Source organism: Phytophthora cinnamomi (genome assembly GCF_018691715.1).
Source record: "Phytophthora cinnamomi strain GKB4 chromosome Unknown Contig10, whole genome shotgun sequence".
NCBI classification, from domain to species: domain Eukaryota; phylum Oomycota; class Peronosporomycetes; order Peronosporales; family Peronosporaceae; genus Phytophthora; species Phytophthora cinnamomi.
In genome coordinates, this window is record NW_027150943.1 from 476,523 (window position 1) to 500,665 (window position 24,143).

The following is a 24,143-nucleotide window of genomic DNA, read 5'->3' on the forward strand; positions in this document are numbered from 1 at the left end:
GTAACTCACCGAGAAATTTTGTAAGATTACCAGGTAATTTTGCAAAACCTGTATTGCATCAATTTTAATTTAAAAAGAAAAACAACGAACTGCGATTTCAAGCGGGCCTGCGTTCTCGCGTTTTGCTGTGTTTGTCAGCAAATGTTGTGAACGAAGCAAGTTTTTTTAACGATTAAGATTGGGTTCTAAATGTGGTCCACGCAATTGCATAGCCCAAAACAAGAAAAATCTTATTTTGGGCTTCGGAGTGATAAAACCCAAGCAGCTCCGATCCAACCACCCATTTCACCTCTTGCACTGCAACAGTCATGACGTCGGACCCGCGCGCCGTGGAGACGGCCCTGGCGCGCAACCTGCTGTCGTCCGTGCTGGCGCTGGCGCTGCCCAGCGACCTGGAGCGCGACGCCGCCGCGCTGGCCTCTTTCCTGGCGCAGCACGTGGCGCTGCGCGAGGCGCTGGAGCGCCACAACGTGTTCGGCCTTGTGACGGATGGCAAGGCGCTGGCCAAGTGGGACGCGCGCCTGCTGCAGCTCGCGGAGGGCTCCGTGCCGGCGCGCCGCGTCGGCTGGGAGCTGCTGCTGACCACGGCGCGTCAGAGCCCGCTCGCGCGCCTCGAGGCGCTGGCCTCCAGGCTGCTGGAGCGCGTCGTGAAGCTGCTCAAGCAGCTGCAGGCGGCCAAGACGCAGGACGACGACGCCGAGCTCGCCGCGGCCGCTGCGTGCGGCGTGGCTCTGGCCCTGCTGCGCCACGTTGACAGCTACAGCCCCGACGCGCGCCGCGAGGCGCTGGAGCTGCTAGCCAAGCTGCTGCAGCCGCTGGTGGCGCTGCTGTCGAGGAAGAGCAGCGCGGCGCTGACGCTGGCGCAGCTGGAGCTGGTGAACAAGCTGCTACGCGCGTCGCCCAACTCTCTCAGGAGCTTCGCCGTGAAGATCGAGACCGCGTGCGTGGGCACGCTCTTCCCGTCGGCGGAGGAGGACGATGATGCCGTGGCGCAGAAGGCGGCGACCTGCTTGGCGCTGCTGTGCAACGCGTCGGACAAGCCGCAGCAGGTCTGGACGCAGATGGCGCAGAAGGCGCTCGAGGCCGCGCACCAGCAGCTGGACTTGCTGGCCGGCAAGCGCGCCGTGGTGCCCTCGACGGAAGGCGTGACGGGCAAGAAGCTCTGGGTGCAGGGTGCTGCCAGCGCGCAGCTGCCAGTCTACCAGCGTGCTGAAGTTACGCTAGCCAGGATGACGCGCGCGCTGAGCGCGCTGCACGAGCTGCTGAGCGCTCGGACGGCTACGCAGAGCCGCGGACAGATCTCGGAGAGAGAGGCCCAACAGGTGCTGCCCGAAGTGGTGACGTTTGCGCGACGCGCGATGGGGGTGCGCGCGCACGAGGTGGGCAAGCACACTGGTGTCTCGGACGACGGTGTGCGACTGCCGATTAGTGTTGTGTACGCTGTGCTGCCTCGCGTTCACGCACAGGCACTGCGCGCGTTGAGCGCGGTTGTGGAACGTACGGGAATTTGTGCCCTGCGTCACGCGAGCAAGATCACCCGTGTCCTTCTGCTTGCTTCGGAAAGCGTGGGTGACGGTGAGGACCTCCAGGCGCTGGCTGACGCTACGGCGGTGTGCGCGCGTCGTCTTGGTGCCAGTACGGTTGAAAAGCTTGGTGTGCCTCTTCTGAATGAGTTGGTTTCGCGCTGCAAGCGCAGCCTCGATGAGAAGTCCAACACTGCTGGCACTTCAAACAGCGTGGCGAAGGCTCTGGCGGCTCAGCAGAATGACGCGAAGAACGGTGGCGGCAAGAGTAAGAAGCGCAAGCGTCAGGCGGCTGCCGCTGCAACGCTCGCTGCCCTCAACGGAGGCAACGCGGCTGCTGGGCAGGCCAGTTTTGTATCTCTGCGCGACGAATCGGTTGTTGCACTGACGCTCGAAGCCGTGTTGACGGCCATCGCTGGCTGCGTCAATGTCTACGGGAGTTTGTTGCCCGAAGAAACCCGTTCGTTGACTAGCGAAATCGCGCTGAAGGCTGTTCAGCGTCGGCATGTGGTCGGGACCGGTCAGGTTGGTGCCATTGACCCGGTAGCCCTGGCTCTTCTCTCGGGTGCTGTGACGGCTGATGCCTCAGGCTCGCACGCGGCCAACCTGCTTCATGGACTCCAGTACTGGCAGCGCCGCAGCATTGGCAGTGGTGGTGCTTCCTCGGCTCTCCAGCTTGTCGCACTCAACGCTGGAGAGGCTATGCTGCACCCGCGTGCTCCCCCAATGGCGATCAACTTCCAGCAGAATCCCAACAAGGAGCAGGAAACTTATCGGTTTGGAAACGCTTCGCGGGCCACGTCGAAGGAGTCTGCTGTCCTGGGCGATGCCATGGACTGGGATGACAACGAACGCGATGAAAGTGATGACGAGGATGCGAAGCCTGAGCAGGAAGATAAACCAGCAGAGGCGAAAAAGAAGGAGGCCCCTGCTGTTACCGAGGAAGAGGAGGAAGAAGATGATGATGATGATGAAGAGGAGGACTACGATGACGTCCGGCCTCAGGCTACTGCCGAGACATCCGCTGACGCTAAGAAAACCGAGACGGAAGAAAATGAAGATGATGACGAAGAAGGCAATGACGAGCCTGCCGCGAAGCGTGTCAAGGACAGTGATGACGAGAAGGAGGCCCCTCTCACCACCGTTGAGGCTGACGACGACGATGATGATGACTTCCCGGACATTATCGTCGATGATGATTAGAGTATCCGTAACTCGGTCTAGAGTTGTGTTTTGCACTACTACATTGAAATTGAAATCTTTTCGATGCATTTCAATAGAATTTTGATTGACTTTCCACTTTATAGAAACAACGACGTAAGTTTTTGGATAATGCACCTACGCACTGAGGTGCAAGTAGCCCTCGTCTTCCCGCGAGCCCGCCGGTAACAGAGGCGAGCTCATGGAAGCATCGGCACTGAGAAGAATGTCATCCTCGTCGTCCTTATCGTCAAAACCAACGGCACGACCTCCCGTTCGTGTCTTCGCACCTAGTTTGCCTCCTCCACTTGTCTTGGCATCACTCGAGCTCGAAGAGTTGTGCTGTACGAGCAGTCCGACACCCGTGGCGATCGACAGCAACGCGATTGGATAGAACACTTTGTCGGTCGTAGGAAACGGTTCATCGTCGTTCTGGTAGAAGATGGCACCGCCAACAACGCTGAAGGTGATCCAGCAAGCCTGGAAAATAGGGAACACGGTCATGATGTCCCCCAGAGCCGTGGCCATGTTGAGGAAGTGCGTCTGCACGAGGATGCACACGAACATGCCGCCCAGGAAAATGTAGGTCAAGCCGTATCTGAACTGGTTGTCGCCCTTGAGCGTAAGAGCTATCATGATGGCGGAGCACTTGGCCAACAGCACTGTCATAGCGCCCACGATACCCGAGCAGATGGCATAGTAGTACGGCACTCGTGACTCCCTGGCTGCAGCCTCTTCGTCTGCATCGACGTCTTCTGCATTGGTCGAGTCGATCAATTCTCGGAGCTCCTTGCTCATGGCCGGTGGGTTGATGAGCCCCGTCGGGAGCGGCGAAGGTGAAGTAGTGACTTGAAGCAGCTTCACCTCCATGTCCAGAAGCCTCTGCTCCAGCCGCTGGACCCGAATCTCAAATTGCTACAGCAAAAAAAAAAATGTTAGACGCCAAGTTATTGAAAAAGAGAATAGCTTGCTGGTCGAACCTTCATGAGTTTCTTCTGGCGCTTGTTTGACCAGTAGACCTGGTTCTTGAGCCGATTCGCAACTGAGCCTTTGATGGTGGCCAGCATACTCACGGAGCAAACCCCCACACAAGTGATGTACACCACGAATGCTGCAACAACAAAGCAGAAAAAATAATCAGCAAATTAACACTCTAACCAAGGTTCCCACAGCACCACTCACGCGTCCGGACGAATCTCTGCTCCAGTTCCGGCAGCGGGTACTCGACGTTCGGCTCGGCGATCCACGCGATGATCACCACGCCCAGGATGACGAAAAACACTCCCCCCATATCCGTCTGAACAGAAAAGTCGAATGCAACAAATCACTTACGGTTAGAGAAACAATAGCAGCATGCAAATGCAACTCCGTTTAGGCTACACTTAACCGCCCACCTTGTACAGTCTCTCTCCGTTCAGACACTGCGCCGTGATGACGTTGGCGACCAGCGTGGCGCCCCCTCCCAGCGCCGCCACCAGCGACTGCGTGGCGAAGCCGAAGGCCGCGAAGTCGCCCAGACTGCCCAGCGCCACGAGCGCCAGGCCCACCCACCACACGGGCCGCCGCACGTACGGCCGACGCTCGCGCGCGGGCCTGGCCGCCTCGCTGAGGTGCGAGTACTTCTGGATGTTCACGCCAAGGTTCGAGACGATGGAGGCCACCACGGCCAGGCCGGCGCCGAAGGCCTCCCACGTCTTCATGGCGGCGGATACTGTGGATACTCCACTCCCCGTGTGACTGTTTGAAGAGAACGCACCGATATGCCGTTGGATAGGATTTGTGTCTTGCCACTTCAACTTGCAGGATGAACGAAACGGTCGAGCGACTATTTATAGCCATGGGTTGCTCGGGTCGCGTCCTCTCGTCTGCAGTCTAAACAGGGCGCCTCTTTGGTCTTGTCTGGTGGCAACCCGCCGTGAAAAGTGCAACAGCAACAGGAGACGCAGCCGCAGCGCGACGAGGCTGCAGCGCGCGCCGCAACATGAATCGGTACAAGGTCACCAAGCAGCTGGGCGACGGCACCTACGGGTCCGTGCTCAAGGCCGTGAACCGCCAGTCCGGGGAGGTGGTGGCCATCAAGCGCATGAAGAAGAAGTTCTACTCCTGGGAGGAGTGCATGCAGCTGCGCGAAGTCAATGTACGCTCGGGTTAGCACTCCCTTATCCTGCAACTCCGATAGTTTAGTGACAATATTTTTTGTTGGTGTAATTTGCAGTCGCTCAAGAAGCTCAACCACCCCAACATCATCAAGCTCAAGGAGGTGATCCGCGAGAACGACGAGCTGTACTTCGTCTTCGAGTACATGGAGTGCAACCTGTACGACACCATGAAGAAGCGCGACCGACACTTCCCCGAGTCCAAGATCCGCAACCTCATGTACCAGATGCTGCAGGGCCTGGCCTTCATGCACAAGCACAGCTTCTTTCACCGGGACATCAAGCCGGAGAACATGCTGGTTAAGGGCGATACCGTCAAGGTCGCCGACTTTGGGCTGGCGCGGGAGATCCGCTCACGCCCGCCGTTCACGGACTACGTGTCCACTCGCTGGTACCGAGCCCCGGAAGTGTTGCTGCGGTCCACGACGTACAACTCGCCAATAGACGCGTGGGCCATGGGCTGTATCATGGCCGAAATGTTCACCCTGCGACCGCTGTTTCCAGGAAGCAGTGAAGGCGACCAGCTATATAAAATCTGCTCTGTGCTGGGCAATCCGACGCACAGCACGTGGCCGGAAGGCATGAAGCTCGCGGCGCAGATGAACTACCGCTTCCCGCAGTTTGTGCCCACGTCGTTAGCGCAGTTGATCCCGCACGCGAGTCCAGAGGCGCTTCAGCTCATGACCGACCTGCTCAAATTCGACCCGAACCAGCGACCGACATCAAGTCAGGCGCTGCAGTACCCGTTTTTCCAGGTGAACGTGAACGTGACCATGCCGCTGACGGTATCAACACCCGGTGGCAGCACTCAGCAGCAGCAGTACGAACGCACCGACTCGACAGAAAAGGTGGCGTCATTCACACCGCCGCAGAAATCCTCAGGAAGTCAACGCAGCGGAAGCGGACAGTTCAGCCGGAACCAGCAACCTGTAGTCGACGTCGGAGGATACAGCAGCTTACGACAGCAAGCCACCGTCGCATCAGCGTCATCGTACGGCATGCCGCGAGTACCTCAGCGGAACGCGATGGCAGCAGCAGGAAGCAGCGTGCTCTCAGGCGGAACACCGACAGGAGCTGGTCGGGGCTTGGACAGCGGCAACATGGGCGACACTCAAGGCAGTCGCTACACGCGCCAAGCTCGGTACGCACCTGGCATGCTGTACCGTGGCGAAGGCGACGGCGCGACGTATTCAGGTGGCAGGCAACCGTACGTGCCCCCAGGCGTCGGCGGCGGTCTCCCGCTCGGCTCCACCGCAGCCGTAGGAGGTGGCGTGGGTGGAGCAGGCCTGGGCGGCTACAGCAGACACAACTTCTGACTCCCACGGCGGAAACGCAGGTGCATCGATGTGAACGAGCACCACCCGGCGGCCCGCGAGCGAAGAGGAGGCCGCCACCTCCAGACGTGTCGTGCTAGAAGGCGTAGATAGAGCGGGGTTGTCCTATGAGTGAGCGACCGGATTCAAGCCACAAGCTGCGTCGTCCGTGCCCCCGAAAGAGCAGCAGGCAGGCCAAGTCGACTCGCCGAATCTACCAGCAACGTAAGCCACTACAGACAGTATTTAGATCTCCAGCAGCAGCCTCCCTGTTGACTTTATCTCTTGTGTCTCCTCCTGTTTACTGCTGCCCCACGCCGGCGCCCGCGGCCGCCTGGTCCATGATCTCCTTCTCCACCTGCGCCATCTTGACGCCCAGCGAGCTGTAGGCCTGCATGTACTTGCCGGCGCAGCGGTCGATGCAGCTCATCTCGCCCACGTTCAGCTGGCCGTCGTTGTACTTGAACTTGCACTTCTGGAAGCACACGCGCGACATGCGCTCGAACAGGTCCGCGTAGGAGGCCATCTCCACCTTGGCCATCATGAGCTGCGACTGCTGCGACGGCTGCTGCGGCGTCGCGGCCGCGCCGCCGCCCATCATTCCGCCGAAGTTCATGCTGCTACTTCGTCGCCTACGGTCTCTAAAATGATAGGTGGGGCCAGGGCCGCGTGTATGCGCTTGAATGGGTTCCCGAAAACTCGCGGGTAGAATACTCGGGAAGTGAAGGGACACTTCAATTATGCGGATCGAGAATGCACTCGAGCGCCAGCTCATTGTGGCGGACGAGCAGCTGGCAAGTCTGGAGGATGTAGCGAGGGTGATGCCCGATGCGCAGTACCTGAATGTGGCGGTTAGGCCGGATGGAAGGAAAGCTAAAAATTGGGAATAATGCTGACTTTTCTGTTGGATTTGTTTTTTTTTAAGTTTAACGACATCACCAGTTTGAGCGGGCTAAAGCAGGTAGGTGCCCAAGCAACAACGATCCATTGTATCATTACATTACTCGAGGTATGTTGTGATATTGTGGCTGACACATTCGTGTGTGTCGCTTTCAGTTGAGAGAGTTGCGCTGTTTGGACATCTCCCACAACTCTGTGGAAAGTCTGCAGGAACTGGTGGCGCTGTCGAACCTGCTGGTGCTCAAGTGTTCGAGCAACCAAATCGCTGATTTGAGCTGGATTGCAGGATTGACTCATCTCGACGAACTGTGGGTGAGAGATAACCGAGTTGAGAGTGCACAGTTCGCGCATCTGGTGCAGCTTACTGCACTTCAAACTCTTGTGATCCACCCGAACCCGTGCACGGAGCGAGACGACTATGTGTACGCCAAAACTGTACATTATCTCATTGCTTTTGCGCGAATTATGACATGGCACAATGGATGTTCCAGTTTGCCGGTTCTTAAGGTTCTCCCGTGGCTGCGGCGAGTCGATACCGTCGTTGTCACGGAAGAGCTCAGAGAGGAGGCGAGGCATGCGGAAGAACGAGGAGCATTAGACTCGGGGGCCACCGATTGCTCCCTTTTCTCTCTGTCTGGCAGGGCCGAAGGTAAGGGTGCTCGTTTAGCTATACTAGCTGCACTTCATTATTAACGAAACAGTTTATCGGTAGAGCCAACGCCCAACGAAGCATCTGAAGTTTCAGTTGACACGACACCTCCAATTCCGACAAAGCCTCCGAAATCGAAGAAACAGGTCTTTTTCTCTCCGCGATTCGATAGACTCCCAGCCTTTTAATTGTGTCACATTTTTTCTGTATCTTTAGATAACGGCGGAGGAAATTATGCGAGCATTTCCTGTTCAAGATTTTATTCCCGTGGATGGCAATGTGGAACCGGTGGAAACTCACTTGTCGGATTTTGAAGACGAAGGTGTTCAGATGCAAAAACCATATTATACTGCTGCTGCCAATGCTGAGACTGCCGACAATCAAAACGAAATATCAACACCCTCGAACATGGTAGAAGCTATGCTGCAGCCGATAACGGACGATGAACCGATTTCCCCAGCTAAGCCTGACACCAAAGATGGTGGGATTTCAGCCTTATTGAGCTCGGTGCTTACACTTCCGACTTTCGACAATGGCAGCTTTCTTCAGAAGAAGAAACCCCAGCATCATTTACCTGGCAACGGAAAATCGAAAGTCCGTGCCAAATCAAAGCCAGCCGCTGCATCACCGAGTGGACAAAGCTCAGGTGCAATGCTGCCCTTTTATCAAGAAGAAGAATATTCAATCGTTTATCCAAACAGCTCGGTGACTGCTATTCAAGTGCGGCATGACGGCTCAGCTATTGCTAGATGGCCCTCGGGTAGTGTAGCGGTGAGTGTCGACTTCGAGGGCACCGCAGAACGAAGCGGATTTCGGGTGTATGCAGCTCACAAGGATGGAGAGCTAGCTTTGAGCTTCGACCCCGCCGGTGTGGGCTTTCTAAACGCATACCCGAGCGGAAAAACGCTGCTATCAACGACATCTGATGGAGACGGATTGGTATTCGACACGAGTAGTGGCGCAATTCTTCGTCAATGGAACGCTCAGGGCAACCTACGCGATGGTTCATGTCTGTCAGTCGACTGTCTCGGTAATGAGCTCGATGGATCGCTACTTTGTCGCATGGGCGAGCACCTTGCTGTTCGCGTTCAGTTGACCCGCCCCACACCAGCTCAATTTGAATCCGGAAGCAACCCAGAACAAGAAGATCACCGTTGGAGAAACCCGATTTCATTGCATATTTACTTCTCAGGACCAGTGGGAGTTCGTCACGTGTTTGTTAATTCGGCTAACCGTGCTAATTCTTCCGATAACGATGCATGTGATCAAATATTCGGCAAGGCGTCATCAAGTGGAGGTCTTGCTAGAGCTACTAAGGCGAAACCACCTCCAATTGAGCACGTGGACTTGTTAAGTAGCATTCGCGCTGCAGTTGCTGGTCTTTGAGTATTTTCATTAACCGCAGAGGCCCCACCATAATGCCTTCAATATCACTCAATATCCCCAACCTCACCTCCCACGCCCACATGGATCTTCATCTGCATGTCCCCCGCAATCTTGATCTCCACAGACGCATGTTGCGTGTAGAGTACTAGTTTATCACCATTGTTGCCCTGGACAATGGCTTGATCTTGCGGCTGCGTCTGTTCCAGTACCGCGCTCGACTTTCTGTGTTGTGTTTAACACGATAGGTTCGTTGCTTCTCCCGTTTAACTTGAACTGACGCGCTCCTGCTCCAGCCGCTCCTCCTTCGTCATCTTCGTAGTTAAAGTCGTACACGGCAAAGGCGGATGTAGCGCTTTTTCTTGGGCGGCATCTTTCTTTTTAACGGGATTCTGGCAGCAACTGTTGATTTTTAAACCAAACTCAACAGGAGTTGTGCACGCTCAAATAAAGAATCCGAAGTTGTCTGCACCAACGATGCTTGTCATGCTGGCTGTCGAGATCCTGTTCTCACTAGAGTTCGACGTGGTGTTCGATGTAGCGTAAAAGGACGGAACCTCTTGATCTGCTGTGTTTTTTGTTGCACTCGCTTGTGCGCGCCACCGAGTCTTGACCAATGCCAACATAAACACAATGATCGAAATCGATACTATGGCGATGCCAACACCAGCAACGATTGCCGTGGATCCCGAAGCAGTTGCCACAGTTTGCTCTGATTGAGGGACTGACAAAGTCACTGCTTCACTGCGAAGGGATGTTGCCTTGGTAGTAGTTGTATCCATTACGGCAGACTGCGATCCCCATCCCTCCACGTCGCCAGTCCTCAGAGTGTCGTCGCTGGTTGGAAGCTTGAGCTCTCTCTCGCCGACTGTTTCCCATAGTACTCCCGCCCCCTTGGTCATTTCGTGGGTTATGAAGAAGTCCAGATTGCTCCCCTCCTCCCGGAGTTCTGACCCACGGTCTTGTAGACCAACCGCACGATGAACTCACTGCTCCTGGGAGACTTCTCAGCCAAATGCAAACCGAACCTGAAGGGCCGACAATATCGCAGCGACCGGTGGGCTGCGTCCGCAACAATCTACTGGGTGGCGAACCAAGTCACTCCACCTCCGGAGTTAGCGTAATTGGCCTCGTAGCCTACGAGTCGTAGCGGCAATGGTGGTACGATTGCCCCCGATCCATTCGCCGCCACGGTTGGGCTTGGTTTTGCCGACCTAGGAATTGAGTCGGGATTAATGCTGGAATCTCGGTAAAGACCTGCGCCGCACCAACGGGGTTGCTAAAATTGCTCGAGTTGCTCGCAGTACAACGTGTATTCAAGGAAAATATGGCAAGTGCTAGACGAGCTTACGGGTAGTGCTACGAAGCTCACAAGTAGAGGATCGCAACTGTTAAAGTGATGCACAATTCTCGCCACTTGGCTCAGTATCATCCGCACTGTCGTCCTCATGTTTCATGGAAATCATGACATCGGCAGTATTGGGAGCGCCGCGCAGCGGTGCCTTCTCCGGGTTCAACGAGCGTCTGGCAGTGTTTGCTCGCGCACGAGACCGAACCACGGCCAGAGCCAACACCGCAACGATCGCTATTGACACGGCGGCTACTCCGGCGATAGAAGCAATAGCAGGGATTCCCGATGCAAAAGCGCTGGTTTGCCCCACGGTATCCGCACGAAGCGAGATCGGCTGGGGAGGGGTCCATTCCTCCGGCATGGGCGCCTCCTCCGTCGTCTCGGGCTGCGCGTCCCGCCACATATCGTTTGCCGCCCAATCGACAGCTTCTTCGTCATCGCCGGACCGGGACCATTCCTCTCCATACTCGGTGTCTTCAGGCACCAGTTCGGGGCTAGGTACGATAACTGGGGTTTCCGGCATGAATAATGGGCTCTCCCATTGGATTGGGCTCGCCGTTACGACGACTGGGTTCTCTTGCGCCGGCACGAATTCTGTGCTTTGGTATGTGCTCTGGTATTGGTTCTGGTATGGGCTCGCCGTCGTGATGACATGATTTTCTTGTCCTTGTCCAGAGACTTGGTTCTGGTTTTCCGGTGCGATGACGGGGGTTTCCTGCCCAACGACCGGGAAGTCCTGGCCGACGTATGACCCCTCGGGCACGAAGATTGGGATTTCTGGCTCGAGGTAGGGAATCTCCGGTGGGGCTTCTCCTACTGAGGGTGGTGGGACTTCTTCCTCCGGGGCCGGCACCTCTGCGGGTATCTCTGGCATTACGTTGCTCCATTCGCTTCTGATGTCGTCCGCGGACTTTGGTTGGTCCACCGTCTTGCAGACGGACGTCACGCCGAACTCGTAACTTCCAGCAGCTTTCTGGGCCAGTTGCAACTCGTACTTGTACGGCTTGCAGTAGTAGATATCGCAGACGCCCCCCTCCACGACTTGCGAGGATTCACAGCCGTCAACCGAGATAAGATAATTGACAAGCCCACTGTCCACTCGCGAGCTGATGCTGTTGATGTAGTACAGACAGAACTTGTTGGTGACAACGCGGTTATAATTCTTCTTGTAGCTCACTGCATCCAGAGCCGCTTGGAGAACGTCCGGAGACAACGTGATGGTCTTCCAAGATGCATCCGCGGCCATCACATTCAACTGCATGTTGGCAACTTCCGCATCCTTCCTGGGCACAACCATGGCAATCGGGAATCAGTCGATTCACTTTTGCCGCAGGGTGCAACTGCACGAACGAGCTCGACTTCCCGATTAGTCGATGGCTTGAAATCTTTGTCTTGGGATCTTTGCAGCGGACGGCGGAGAACTCACGCAGGGAGTCTGCGGCCTTTGAACTCACCGAGATCTCCAGCGGCATGAGGTCGCCAGCGTTGGCTGTTTGGGTTGGCGAGAGGGAAATGCTAAAGGTGCTACATGTACTCAATGGAGTCAATCAAGTGCAGGACAAGCTTACGGATTCTGCTACGCAACCCAAATGAAATACCTAGTCTCAAGTCGAGACTCAACTGAAGTACTCCACCTTCTCCGCGACCGGCTTGGCGTCTACAGCGATGCTGTCACGGCTGGTCATAGAGATTGTGTTCTCGGCAGTGTTGAGCGTGCTGCGCAGCGGTGAGTACTCCCGATTCATAGTGCTCTTAGCTGCATTCGCTCTCGCACGGAACCGAGCAATAGCCAACGCCAGCACGAAAGCGATTGTCGAGACCGCTACCACTGCGATCCCAACGACGGCTACCAGCTCAGCACCTGGGTCGGATCCAGTAGCTTGATCTGCTGCAGACGGTTCAGCTCGAAGGGATATCGTTTGGGCGGTGACGTGTTCCGCTACAGCGGGCTGGGACTCCCAGAAATTGTTCACATCGTCAGCCCACGCAATGGGCTCCTCGTCGCCAAAGAACTCGGAGCCACCGCTGTCGCCTTGCCATGCTAAGGGCTGGTCGTTCTGGGGCGGCACGTCGTCCTGTTGAATCACCGCATCTGCGTCGGTTCCTGTATCTGTGGTGACAGCGTCCGCGAGCATGTAAAAGTCCAAGTTGCTCTCCTCCGAGCGCATTTCGTCCAGAGACTTCTGGTCGATTGTCTGGTAGATCGACTGAACCATGAACACGGTGCTCCCGATGGCCTTCTGTGTTATTTGCACCTCATACACGTGCGGCTGGCAGTAGTAGATATCGCAGCGACCGGTGTCCTCAACGTCCGAGCTCGTACACCCGTCGACGGAGAGGAGATATCCGATAAGGTTGCTGCTCACCCGCGTGCGGATGCTGTTGATGTAGTGGAGGCAGATTCGAGTCGTGACCGTGCGAGCGTAGTTGCTGTTGTAGCGCACAGCGTCCAGAAGGAGTTGCACCACTTGCTCGGTCAGCGGCAGTAGCGTCCAGGACGCCATCGTGTCGAAGACCAACGCGTCGCTGCCTTCGTTCGGGAAGGAGTCGTCACTTAATGACCATTGCGCGGTGTCGATCGGCGTAGCGTCTCCCTTGACAACTGCATTGACGGAGGTGGAATCCTTCCCGCCGCAGCGGTCGTGGTCTCTTGATTCCGACGCTAGTGTCGCGTCAACCAGTACCAGTTGATCAGCCATCCTGGGTGGCCTAATTGATAGCGACTGTCGAATTGATCGATCCACTTGGGCTGCAGCGACCAAACTTGCTTGTGACGGGCTGGTCTGCTCTCCGGTCTCGTTCGTAATGCAACTGGGATCTTCCACGCTGTGAGGCGAGAAGAAGGCAGCGGACGGTGGAGAGCGCTCTGCAGCAGGAGGATAGCGTCTCTTCGACCGCTAACCGACAGGCGCCGATATATGGAGCTCCCTGACGGGATCCAGCACTCTCTGCCGACCACATTTCGCGCGCTGGCCTCCGTTTCTCACTGCTCAGCTCACACTAACTGTGCGCGCTGCAATGTGCACGTAGAGCCATTAGTTCCCCGCGTGCTGCGACCTTGTTCTCACCTCTTGCGCCGTTCGCCTTTCGTCGATGGCATTTGCACATCTTCTCCATTCCTCGTTCGTCACGAACTTCGTGAGGATGAAATTTACCCGATGGACGAACTCTTCATGAACGTAAATGTGCAGCAATCGATACCTTTGTTGAGTGTCGTGCATTGCAGCCATTTGTCGCTGCCAGCGAGTCGCTCGATGGGCCTCCCTGAACTTGTCAAAGCCATCACTTCCACTGGCCCGATAAGGAGGATAGCAGTCCGCTCAAGTCGACAACTTGTAAGTGCGTCTCACTAGCACGGCACGGAAAAAATGCACGAACCCAGCGGCATAAAGAAATGACAACCAACCGCTCATATTTTGAGCAACTCGTGCACGCCGCTGCTGCTGCTTCCCTCAGTGCGCCTTACTTACTGCTCGCGGCTGTGAATGGGGTTGTAGCGGAAGCGTTCGCGACGTCCTTGGTGCATCTTGAGCACCGCGACGCCTGCCAGCACCACCGTGAATAGCCCCAGCATCGCGAACACTCCGGCAACGGAACCCTGTCCTTGAGTCTCCTCCACCTTCGTCTCCGTCGCAAATAGCGTGGTCGTCTGGGCGGATTCCGCGAGCCACGGGCGGTCCGGGTGGTGGCTCAGGATGTACTCGTAGCGGTCGCGACTCGTGCCCGTGTTCTCGTCAAACAGCGGCGTGCCTCCCGTGTACATCCTGGTGGCGTCGTCGCCGTACTGGTTGAGCCCGTTGGCTTGGATCCAGGCGTCCACAGCCTTTTTCTCGTCCTCCGCCATGCCCGCCGCCTTCAACTGCACCACCATCTCCTCAGGAACTGCAGCAACACACACACAAACAATAAAACGTTAATCAACACGTGCATACATACGAAGGAAGTTGAATTGTTTTGTGTGTCTTTAAAAATGCTCCTTCCTATCACCACACAAGCCACAGAGAGAGAACGCGCTTTACGTACTCTGCACTGCGCCCTTCTGCACGCCGCTGTCACTGCTGCGGCTGCTCTCGACCTCGGTGATGGCCGTGACCTTGAGCGTCTGCGTCCACGTCTGCTCGAAGACCTTGACCACGAACTCCGCCGGCTTACAGGCCTTCAGCGTCGACTTGGAGCACGCGCCGTCCGAGTCCGTGACGTCGCAGCCGCTGATGTGGAAGCGGTAGTTGGTGCCGGCCACCACCTGCGTCTCCAGCGCCGTCACCTCCGAGTAGCACACGCGCGTGGTCACCGACTCGGCGTAGCTGTCGCCGCTCAGTGCGTTGCCCAGCAGCTTCGTGTTCGCCTCCGTCACGTTGGCCGTCTTCCAGCCGCCGGTCATGCCGATGGTCACCACGTTGCGCGCCGTCGCCAGCGCCGGGATCGCCGCCAAGAAGAGGGACAGAGCTACGCGCATTGTTGGCTGGCTGGTAGGTGTGCTTGACTTTCTTTGACTGGCCTTGAGTATGCCGCTTTGAGGTTTAGCTGGCTTTTTCAAGAGTGACCAGAGATTTGGAACTGCTACGGGAACCCAATCTAAGCCCAGCTGGGATCGGGCAAAAGATGGGACGAGGCAGACCTGATTGAGACCAAGTATTTGGGGAGAAGGTGAACACGAATCAGCCCGATTTAAGGTAGTTTTGGGCGCGATCAGAAAATTGATTTGGGTGATATTGCAGTGAAGGCTTGTTCAGAGTGTCAAATGGACTGGGGCCAGATAATAATGATCCAGGTGGCCTGAGCTGCGCTCTTCCTGACCATGATGGATTCCAACACATGCGACTGCGGAAGCTGCGTGCCATCCACTCGCTACTAGACTCCCTCAGGTAATACTTATTTTGGTGGCTTTAGATCTATCGTTGATTCGGAGAAGTACTTGCTTGAGATAACTACGCTGGTTGCATCAATTCACCCACGGAGGCGCTGTATTAGTTACCTGTTTACTCGCCTTAATTTGATCTTTGACTTGGTACTGTGCAACACTCTAGTACGAGTTGGCATTTATTTTCTTGTTACATGTGCGATGATCTCGAGAAGAGCCCAGTGATATCAAACAAGTTGGTTGGTGGTGCGCGGAGACATAAACACTGAGGCCTGATGTGTGCTGAATCGATCTAATATGCTGGGGTCGACGTACTGAAATAACCAAGATAGCGAAGAAGTCGGACTTGTGGTACAGGAGTAAGAGATCGGAAGTACCAGGTAGGCTCCAAGCGCAGGGTAAACTGCTTCGAGAGAGAATTGACCGTCAAACTTAAGCGTTCTCTAGATCACGTGCGGAACGATGCTTCAAGTGATTGTTCGGTATTATAAATCCTCAGCCAACTCAGACCCTGAAGAGTACAGACGTGGTCACTAGAATAGTCATTTCTTCAGACCAAAAACATAGGGGAGAGGGGAGGGCAAAGGTGGTTTTTAGTTCGCATGCCTACCTCCTCACGAGATTAACAACAACATCTAATACTGTCACAGGACCGATCTTCTACACCTCTCCTTCATTTCATTTCAAGGTTGAGGTTGTATTGAGTACATTTAACCCTTGTAAGGTAACGAACACCTCTCCTTCAGCACCTTCACGTCCGTTGGAGGGTGCCACCTCCGAGACATTGGTACGGTAGCTAGGTTTTGAAGTTTTCTTCCGTTTGGTAACAGTGACATGTCGGCCATTCGCTGGAGTGAACCTTTAATCTTGCCTGCGGCACGCAGAGGTCCCGTACTGGCTATTGGCTTCAACTTCGGCGGGTAGTTGCTGGCACCAGTAATTAGGACCGAAGTACCATATGAGCCTCCTGTAAAAGTACGAGTGGCACATTCAGATGACCTCAACTAAGATTGTGCTTTGAGGTCTGAAATTGGGTGGAAGGCCCTCGGAGAGTCTTTTTAGCCTTGCCATTATCGCTGGTTTTGATGCGTCTGGAGCAAGTACTCTAAACGATGTGTCTGGTGGAACTTACTCTAAATTCTGCCCAACGTCAAAGAAGATAACGTAGCGAGAACAGAGAGCCAGCAAGGTGATTTTTCTTAGTATTTTACGCTGCAACATGCAGAACCAGCATGGTGGCATCTCTATTATAGCATTTGAACATCGTACAGAGCTAGCATGCACCGTGGTGTGCAGCATTCTGCTGGTATTTAGTATCATGGTATGTACGTTGCTCAATTGAGGAGCCAACTGACGCCAAAAAACAGTCTTCCCTCACCAGGCACTGTCGACCGTGAAAAAATCAACAGATGCTTGCTCCAGCCGCTGGGTGTTTATCGTTCAAACGTTATAATTGTTTAATAAAATCAATTAATCAAAGAGCCGGAAGGATGCCATTCGGGATAGGCTGTAGTTTTTATACAGTGATACAGCTCCTGGCCAACATACCAGCCACTGTAATCATTTGCAGTTTTGCCGCCGACGTGTTGCAGCTAAGAACAAAGCGCGGTGCACCATAATTTAGTGGTACAAGACAACAACAGCCACACTTCGCTCGGTGCCGCCATGCTAACCAAAAAAGTTCTTATCACCGGAGTGGTGGTGGTTCTCGCTGTCATCGGCGTAATTGTCGGTGTGATCGTGGGCCGCCAGTCGAGCAGTAGCTCGGCGAGTGAATCGTCGGGAACCGCGAGCTCTGGCACTGGCACCACTGCGTCTGACGCCACAAGTGATAGCTCGACCAATGCGTCATCCGGCGGAACAGGCAAGGTGTCCAAGAAAAACAACAGCACAAGCAGCTCAAGTGCTAGCTCCATCACTTCCGACCCGACTTCAGGTACGAGCTCTATCCTCTTGCATTGACAACCGTCGAATCCGTTGCTTACTACGACAGTCGTACACTATTTTCTGTTTCGGATTATTCAGCAAAGTACTCCCTGGCCGCTTTTGCCGTCGGTGACTGGGGTACAACTATTTACCAGGACTCATGCTGCACGCGCGCGGACACGTACACCAACTTCGATATCGTCGCCGAAGATGTCGTGGCCAGCCTGATGAACACGCAAGCTGCCAACGCGGACATCAAACCCAAGGCCATCCTTGGTCACGGTGACAATTTCTACTGGACGGGAATTAACAGTGAAAAGGGACGCGATTCCCGCTTTACTACAACATTTGAGAAGAAGTTTGACGGTGAAAGTCTGGCAGGAATTCCATTTGTGAACGTTGTGGGCAATCACGACTACGGTGGCGGCAGCTTTATTTGCTCGAAGGGAGATGAAAGTGCCAAGTGCAGCAGTGCCGACGAGCTTGTTACTGCCCTGGAGAACAAGTTCAAGTGGCAACAGGAGTACACGAGCCCTAACGATGATCGCTGGGTGCTGAAGGACCACTTCTACGTGCACTCGATTGAAGACAAGGACTCTGGTGTTAGCATTGACATCTTTAACGTCGACTCCGGTGACGCTGATGTTCACGCTGCCCTGCAGGTGTGTTGCCAGTGCTTTGCCTACTCGAAGGGCGACGACAAGAAATGCGATGGCGTTGCACGTGGGCACAAATTCTGCGCTGGAGGTAACACTGATTTTTACGATGCTTGCTTCAGTAAGTTTAAAGAGTGGAGTGATGACTCGCGCAAGCAGCTCGCCGAGAAGGTGAAGACATCTACCGCGACGTGGAAGATTGTCAACAGCCACTACAGTCCGAGTGTGCACTACGACGAAAACGGCATGAAAGAGTGGTTCGACATCCTGGAAGGTTCGGGTATCCACGCGTGGGTGTACGGCCACACGCACGGCGAGAAGCACGACTACTCGGAGTCGCTGGGCGTGCACTTCGTGGAGAACGGCGCCGGCGGTGGTATCCAGAAGGAGTCTGCCAGTGGTCTCACTACGTACGCTGCCGAGTATGTCAGCAACGTGTGGACGTACACGGGAGACGAGTATGGTTTCTTCTCGCTGGAGGCCTCGGACGAATGGCTGAAGCTGCAATACCACACGGCTGATAAGTCATGGTCATTCGGCTCAAATATGAAGGACACAACCGTCGGTGGTGTGCAAACGAAGCACTGCTGGTACATTCCTGCCGACGGCGCGGAAGGCAAGGAGTGCACGACGTAAGTTGGCCATTCACCGCGACTGAATGCCATTCTTTCTTTTGGGGCAAGAACTGTGAAGAGCAAACTGCATCAGGAATCAAATAAAACGCAAAGCTTGATATCGCTCCCAAGTCTATTCAGATAACCCTGTTCTTGGGGCTAGTGACGATAATCTCTGGAACCTAACGACACGCAGTCGTACTCCAGTGGTCAATAGCAAGCGTGCTGCCTAGTACACTCGGCACATCCTTCACACTGCCTAGCGCTGCCATCAACGATGTCAGCATGTCTACTTTATAGTGTGTGCTGACCACTTTGTTCGTCGAGGGATCCCAGTCAAAGCGCAAAGTGCCTGGAACTACGAGCTGCTGGCCGATTAGCTTCAACGCGACTGGGTCCCATCCGTTTTCGTCGTCGCCCGTGATGAGGTTTGGCAAAGCTTGACGTAGCATATTTGCCGTGACAGTGGTGGTTGCGTTCTGGTATGCAACCACCGAGTTTCCCTCCCCCCGTTCTAGCCGCACGAGCTCAACTTCCAGGCTTTCGTGGTGAAGCGATATCAATCGCCAATTTTCCAGCCCGGCCTGCACTCCGTATCCAACATTGCACTGCACATTCGGTGCCATTACGGCTAGGCAAAATTGTGCCTGCGCGTAAGCAATGTCGGAGCCTCTGTGCGTTGAGCCGCTGCAAAGCTCTGATACGGGTACGGATGGCCTGAATCCGTAGCGAAACAGGCGACACTTCTCCACCATCACCTTCCACGGCGTCATCACGAATAAACTGCGTGGAAGTCGGCTTTTCATCTCTTGCAGCCGCTGAATCTCAGCTTCGAGCTGAGCGACAGAATTCTCAAGAGTAAGTGCCTTGTCCTGAAGTTTCTTCCTGTACCGGCGTTGAATATTTCGACGAACCAGTCGGTGCCGCGCCAGTACTTGCTCCGCGTTCAACCGATTATTGTTTGCTTGCTCAGCTTCCGTTGGTGCCAATGCAAATGCATAATGTCGTGCCGTTGAGTCGAGTTTACCATCAGCGGGTTCTGGTTCAATGGTGAGGGGTCTCTCTCTTGGCTGCCTTTTCTTGGTGGGCCGCACCACCACCGTGCCGATAACGTTGTCACTCAACTGCTGGCTGTTGGGCGGGTTCAGCACAGTGTCGTGCATTGCGCTTGGACTGTCTTGTGTGGCTTGACGTGCGCAATGCTGATTGTAGAATGAGAAGGGAGAAGAGGTGAAGTGAGGTGGTATTACACCGCCGTGGTAGAGTCTGTCGGACAAGAGCAGTCATCTCTCGAGGCTACCATTAACCGTATGACGGATCGAGTCATCACAGAAACGTTATGCAAATCAATATCTGACCTATCTGTAAAATCTTGGTTGTTGAAAGCAATCGCGCCCGATAAACATGCTGCCACTGCCACGGCACGATAGGGAGCAAGAGCCAGTCAGCATTTTCTCGTTTCACCGCTTGGGCTAGATCATTAAAAATCTTGGTACTGAAGGGGTTAAAACCCAGGGCTGTTGTGACAGAGATACTAAGTGCAACTAAAATCTGTCGTAACATAAGTACGTGCCAACTTCTGATGCATCAATCATTTGGGTTGAACGCGCCAGTACACACACACAAATAACGCAAAAATTAGAGGTTGGTGAAGTACTAATACATAGCAAATGTATAAAGTTTCATGATGACGGCACACATGAAAATTGTTGTATATTCGCGACGAGTCTTATCACCTATGATCGTTCCTGGGTTCTGACGGCCACTCAATCTAAGATACAGCACGATGCCAACATGGATTGCGTTATTGCGACAGATTCTTCACCACACTTCACCTGGGAGACGCGAAGCATGAAGGCCAAACGTTAGCAGACAGTGATTTTCACTTCAACGCCATACCCAGTGGCAGCTATAATAATAAAGACGGGAAAATAGAGTGTGGATCCTCATATAGCTTTGGCCTTGACATAATCTGGTTGCCCCCACGACAAGGACACTGCGCGACCAAGTAAAGGAAGAAATGCTGCACTAGCTCAAATATAGCAAGCGGGGGCGATCGTGAGTACAAAGGCAATTGAGATGGTCGCCAACACCGCCCAACGCATGTTATTCGTATCGAATACAACTACGACTAAAAGGGTTCGAAAATGGTGCCATAGGCGTTTGGAGGCTTGGACATCACGGAACTTCAGGGTTGCTACTCTGCACATAGGCTTCTGCAGCTACAGGCCTACAACCTCAGCAGGACCCGGATGGTACTGGTTTGCTTGACAGCACCATTACCAATCCTTTTCCTGTCATTGCTCAGCGATGTGGTCCCGCTACCGCCGATGGAAGCCGGTGTTTCCCGTAACTGGTTCGTGTTCGTTCGGTCGTGGGCACTCATTGGAGTGATCGCGGCAAGCGTCCTCGTTCAGATCGGTGAAGGAGTGACTCAGCTAAAAATGAGTGTACGGCAGGTGATTTTCGTTTCAACTCTCGCGGCAACTTTTTCTATCGCATTTGTGGTGTTGCTTTGCAGTCTGATCGTGTTTCCGCTACCGTTTGGAACCCTCGTTGCTGGACCACCATGCGTCTTCGTCATTGTAGCGGGTGTCATTTACATATCTCGATCTCGATTGCGAGCTGATACTTCGTTATGGACTGAACTCAAACGACAACTCGCTGTCAGACACCAATGACGTTCTTCTACCCACAGTATATCTTTGCCTACGTTTCTCTTACTGGTATCGGGCAAGCAGCTTTTGCTCTTGTTTCGCCAGTTATCCAACTCATCGCCAAAAACTGGATTAGCCGCAATCTCACCGACCACAACGACATCAAACCCGTGACGATCATATTCTATGCGGAGGTATTTGATGCGCTGTACGCTTCAAGTGTTCTGCAAGGCAGATCATCGTGGAAAACAGCTTTGGTAATCGTTGGCACAGACATTGTGCAGTTTGGTCTTGCTGCGTTCGATGTTCTGAAGCTTATGAACGATGTAAATGTGTTAAAGAGAAAAAATCCGCGGAATCACCATGCTGCACGTGAAAATTTTATTCAAATAGCAGAACGTCTAGTAAACATCATACCGACGCCACAGGCAAAAGCCAACTATGCATCGTGCTTCACTTCAGCATGGAAAAAAAACGAGTGAAGGCTACTAGATATCCGTCGCAACGTAATGCGAGCGCGAAGGTAGCGAGATTGTCTAACGTGGAACCAACGTGGTCTAGTTCTCATCATGCGCGAGTTTTTCCTAATCAGATACAGCATCACACCCGTCATAGTTTCCCCCCAGTCCAATCTCGAAAGCTGTTCGAATATCGCGGTGGCCGATATCACAGGCATAAGCAACCGATCACTTGAAACTATTTTTTCACGCGAGGAACGTGCTCTGTTTATTGAAAAGGTCTCGCAAATACTTTTTGTCACAGAGTATATTATGCTCGAGGAGTACATTGAAGTGGCAATGCCTATCATTTTCAGTAAGTGATGGTTGTACATGTATTAGCATTAGAATTGCACGGCTAACAGGATGTTTTTGTTCTGTAGACCTGCATCAATTGGCTTTGTTTCACTTGACAAACAGCGCATATTACCCCTCTTTGGCAGGGCTCACGAGTGCCCAATTCTATTCACGTTTTTATTACAGGACAATCTACGCTATGGTCGAGTTCATTTCGCTGGTTATGGTCGCTCAAGTGCTAAAGCGGATATTAGGTTATCCAACACTGCACCAGTTGGTGTTCGTACTGGAAAAACATGCAGGTACAATTCAGTTGACCCTCATCGCTATGTTCGTCTATATCATGCAGCTTTCCTTGAAACACGTCGGTAAGTGGGCTCGAGACGTTTGCACCGCACTCGTCACGCCATTCTAATACCAATTCCAGGGGCCGACTTCAGCTTTAAGTTCTCGTGGTTGCACACTGGACCATGACAGTCCGATCAATGTCATACAGTCCTGTGAGAGGCTTGTGGTCGCTTGTCAAGTCGGAGGTGATTAAACTAAACAAACTCCAACCCATGTAAGCCCGCTGACGCTCGGTTGTCCCTTTCCAGTACAGGACATCACGATATAGTGGATCCCGAATCCACACACGATGCAGTATTTCAGCGCCCACTACTTTCGTTTCCTGTTTAGTCTCGCGGCCCTTCAACCCGATTTCGCCGAGGACTGGTAGCTCGAGCTACCATGCAGAAGCTGACCAATGTCGAGTCACAGCGGATGATGGCGGTCATGGGTGACCTGCTTGACCGCCTCAACTACCTCACCTACGTTCCGTTAGAACCTCAGACCCCGCTGCTGGATGACCTGCGTGAAAGTCGGTGTCTCAATTCGGCCGAGCTACTGCGGGAGCATTGGCGCTGGGAGCAACTCTATCTACAGGCGACACAGGCCATGGACAGTCGCCAAGACGATATCGCCGACCAAGTTCGCGTGACTGTACGTGCGCTATGTCGAGATCTCCGAGAGAACCCAGTTGCTGTGGAAGTGCTGTACCATAAAGGCACAACAGCTCATGATCGGTCTGAGGACCTGCAGATGCTGGTGAAAGCTCTGTCGGAGCTGACCGATCTCACCCACGCCCAGTTAGACAAAACGCTGGAAGATGCCAAGTCCAAGAAGGAGCTCATGGCTGTGGCTGAGAGCCGCATGAAGCAGGCGGAAGACGAACGGTTGGCGATTCGTGAAAAACTAACGGAGATGCGGAAAACCAAGGAAGAAGAGGTAGCTCTGCTGGACGCGCAGGTTCAAAAGCTTCGCACCGAACTCCACACGATGAACCAGGTAGGTAAAGTTGTAGAAAATGGCGCTTGTTGACTGGGGTGTTGAGATTCCGAGGTGTTTTGTGTCGGAGCAGACTGCTTCGCATGAGCTCATGATGATTGAGACGGATCTCAAGGAGGCGCAGGCCAAGGCGCACGACCAACACTCGGAGGAAATGAAGGTGTTGTTGGACCAAGCTTCTGCGTTGGAGTTAAGGGCAGCCAAGATGGCCCAGGAGCACCAGGAAGAGGAAGACGGGCTCCGCAAAAAGAAGTGCAAAATGGCTGCTGAGGTCGCTGCGGTGGTAGAAAAATTCGACAGCGAGATGGAGGCCATGGAGACGGAGTTGCGGGGACTGGACGAAACGTTCAAGAAAGAACGCGAGCAATGTGATCAGTTCAACGAGCATTTCCTCAAGGTTCGTGTCCTCCATTTCACCGTCATCCACGACACTAGGACTCATGTTTTGCGTTTCCGAACAGATTGACGAGGAGCAGTCCCGTATCGATGCTGAGGAGCGCGTGCTGGAAGAGATCAGAGCACGCGAGCGCGAGAAGCAAATGGTTCGTTGTGCGCTCTGTGAATATACCAGCTCTCCTTCTTACCACTTGAAAATCTCCCTTTGCAGATGATCTACAACGCCGCTACGAGGATCCAGAAGGTTTACCGTGGATTACTTTGCCGTCGCGAGTACGCCAAAATGGTAGCCAAGAACAAGAAAGGAGGCGGCAAGAAAGGCAAGAAAGGCAAGAAGAAGTAAACCGATGCGACCGAACAAGAGCTACTGTAGGACTGCGATTCGAGGTGCTTTCACAGAAACTCTGTTGTACACGATAGTTGCTGCCATAGCCAATC

General features: G+C 54.0%; 9 protein-coding genes across 11 annotated transcripts; 4 read left to right on the forward strand and 5 right to left on the reverse strand.

Annotated features, from left to right (window-relative positions):
- Positions 1-308: 308 nt before the first annotated feature.
- IUM83_05636 lies at positions 309-2,726 on the forward strand (the record flags this gene model as incomplete). Of its 2 annotated transcripts, none has more annotated exons than XM_067929783.1 (1): positions 309-2,726. In XM_067929783.1, the coding sequence occupies one exon, from the start codon at positions 309-311 to the stop codon at positions 2,724-2,726; it is 2,418 nt and encodes an 805-aa protein (XP_067798083.1). The 2 variants fall into 2 exon arrangements, with proteins under 2 accessions (XP_067798083.1, XP_067798082.1); XM_067929784.1 differs by having other exon boundaries at positions 1,359-2,726.
- A 135-nt stretch (positions 2,727-2,861) lies between these two features.
- On the reverse strand, positions 2,862-4,423 carry IUM83_05637 (NIPA protein 3; the record flags this gene model as incomplete). The annotated part of the gene is made up of 4 exons (XM_067929785.1): positions 2,862-3,638; positions 3,704-3,834; positions 3,906-4,020; positions 4,118-4,423. 4 exons carry the CDS (start codon positions 4,421-4,423, stop codon positions 2,862-2,864), a joined length of 1,329 nt encoding a protein of 442 aa, XP_067798084.1.
- A 281-nt stretch (positions 4,424-4,704) lies between these two features.
- On the forward strand, positions 4,705-6,195 carry IUM83_05638 (CMGC/RCK/MAK protein kinase; the record flags this gene model as incomplete). The annotated part of the gene is made up of 2 exons (XM_067929786.1): positions 4,705-4,860; positions 4,939-6,195. The coding sequence occupies 2 exons, from the start codon at positions 4,705-4,707 to the stop codon at positions 6,193-6,195; spliced, it is 1,413 nt and encodes a 470-aa protein (XP_067798080.1).
- A 298-nt stretch (positions 6,196-6,493) lies between these two features.
- On the reverse strand, positions 6,494-6,808 carry IUM83_05639 (Mitochondrial Protein Translocase (MPT) Family; the record flags this gene model as incomplete). The annotated part of the gene is made up of 1 exon (XM_067929787.1): positions 6,494-6,808. The coding sequence occupies one exon, from the start codon at positions 6,806-6,808 to the stop codon at positions 6,494-6,496; it is 315 nt and encodes a 104-aa protein (XP_067798081.1).
- Positions 6,809-6,932: 124 nt separating this feature from the next.
- IUM83_05640 (L domain-like protein) lies at positions 6,933-8,243 on the forward strand (the record flags this gene model as incomplete). Its single annotated transcript, XM_067929788.1, has 7 exons — positions 6,933-7,043; positions 7,118-7,153; positions 7,249-7,514; positions 7,584-7,741; positions 7,805-7,887; positions 7,958-8,152; positions 8,235-8,243. 7 exons carry the CDS (start codon positions 6,933-6,935, stop codon positions 8,241-8,243), a joined length of 858 nt encoding a protein of 285 aa, XP_067798360.1.
- Positions 8,244-10,515: 2,272 nt separating this feature from the next.
- On the reverse strand, positions 10,516-11,772 carry IUM83_05641 (the record flags this gene model as incomplete). 2 transcript variants are annotated; one of them, XM_067929790.1, is made up of 1 exon in its annotated part: positions 10,516-11,772. In XM_067929790.1, one exon carries the CDS (start codon positions 11,770-11,772, stop codon positions 10,516-10,518), a length of 1,257 nt encoding a protein of 418 aa, XP_067798306.1. The 2 variants fall into 2 exon arrangements, with proteins under 2 accessions (XP_067798306.1, XP_067798305.1); XM_067929789.1 differs by having other exon boundaries at positions 10,516-11,349.
- Positions 11,773-12,091: 319 nt separating this feature from the next.
- On the reverse strand, positions 12,092-13,174 carry IUM83_05642 (SAP domain-containing ribonucleoprotein; the record flags this gene model as incomplete). The annotated part of the gene is made up of 1 exon (XM_067929791.1): positions 12,092-13,174. The coding sequence occupies one exon, from the start codon at positions 13,172-13,174 to the stop codon at positions 12,092-12,094; it is 1,083 nt and encodes a 360-aa protein (XP_067798107.1).
- Positions 13,175-13,941: 767 nt separating this feature from the next.
- Positions 13,942-14,931, reverse strand: IUM83_05643 (Protease inhibitor EpiC4; the record flags this gene model as incomplete). The annotated part of the gene is made up of 2 exons (XM_067929792.1): positions 13,942-14,357; positions 14,499-14,931. 2 exons carry the CDS (start codon positions 14,929-14,931, stop codon positions 13,942-13,944), a joined length of 849 nt encoding a protein of 282 aa, XP_067798304.1.
- Positions 14,932-22,712: 7,781 nt separating this feature from the next.
- Positions 22,713-24,048, forward strand: IUM83_05644 (IQ motif, EF-hand binding site; the record flags this gene model as incomplete). Its single annotated transcript, XM_067929793.1, has 4 exons — positions 22,713-23,309; positions 23,383-23,706; positions 23,771-23,851; positions 23,917-24,048. The coding sequence occupies 4 exons, from the start codon at positions 22,713-22,715 to the stop codon at positions 24,046-24,048; spliced, it is 1,134 nt and encodes a 377-aa protein (XP_067798216.1).
- Positions 24,049-24,143: the final 95 nt, after the last annotated feature.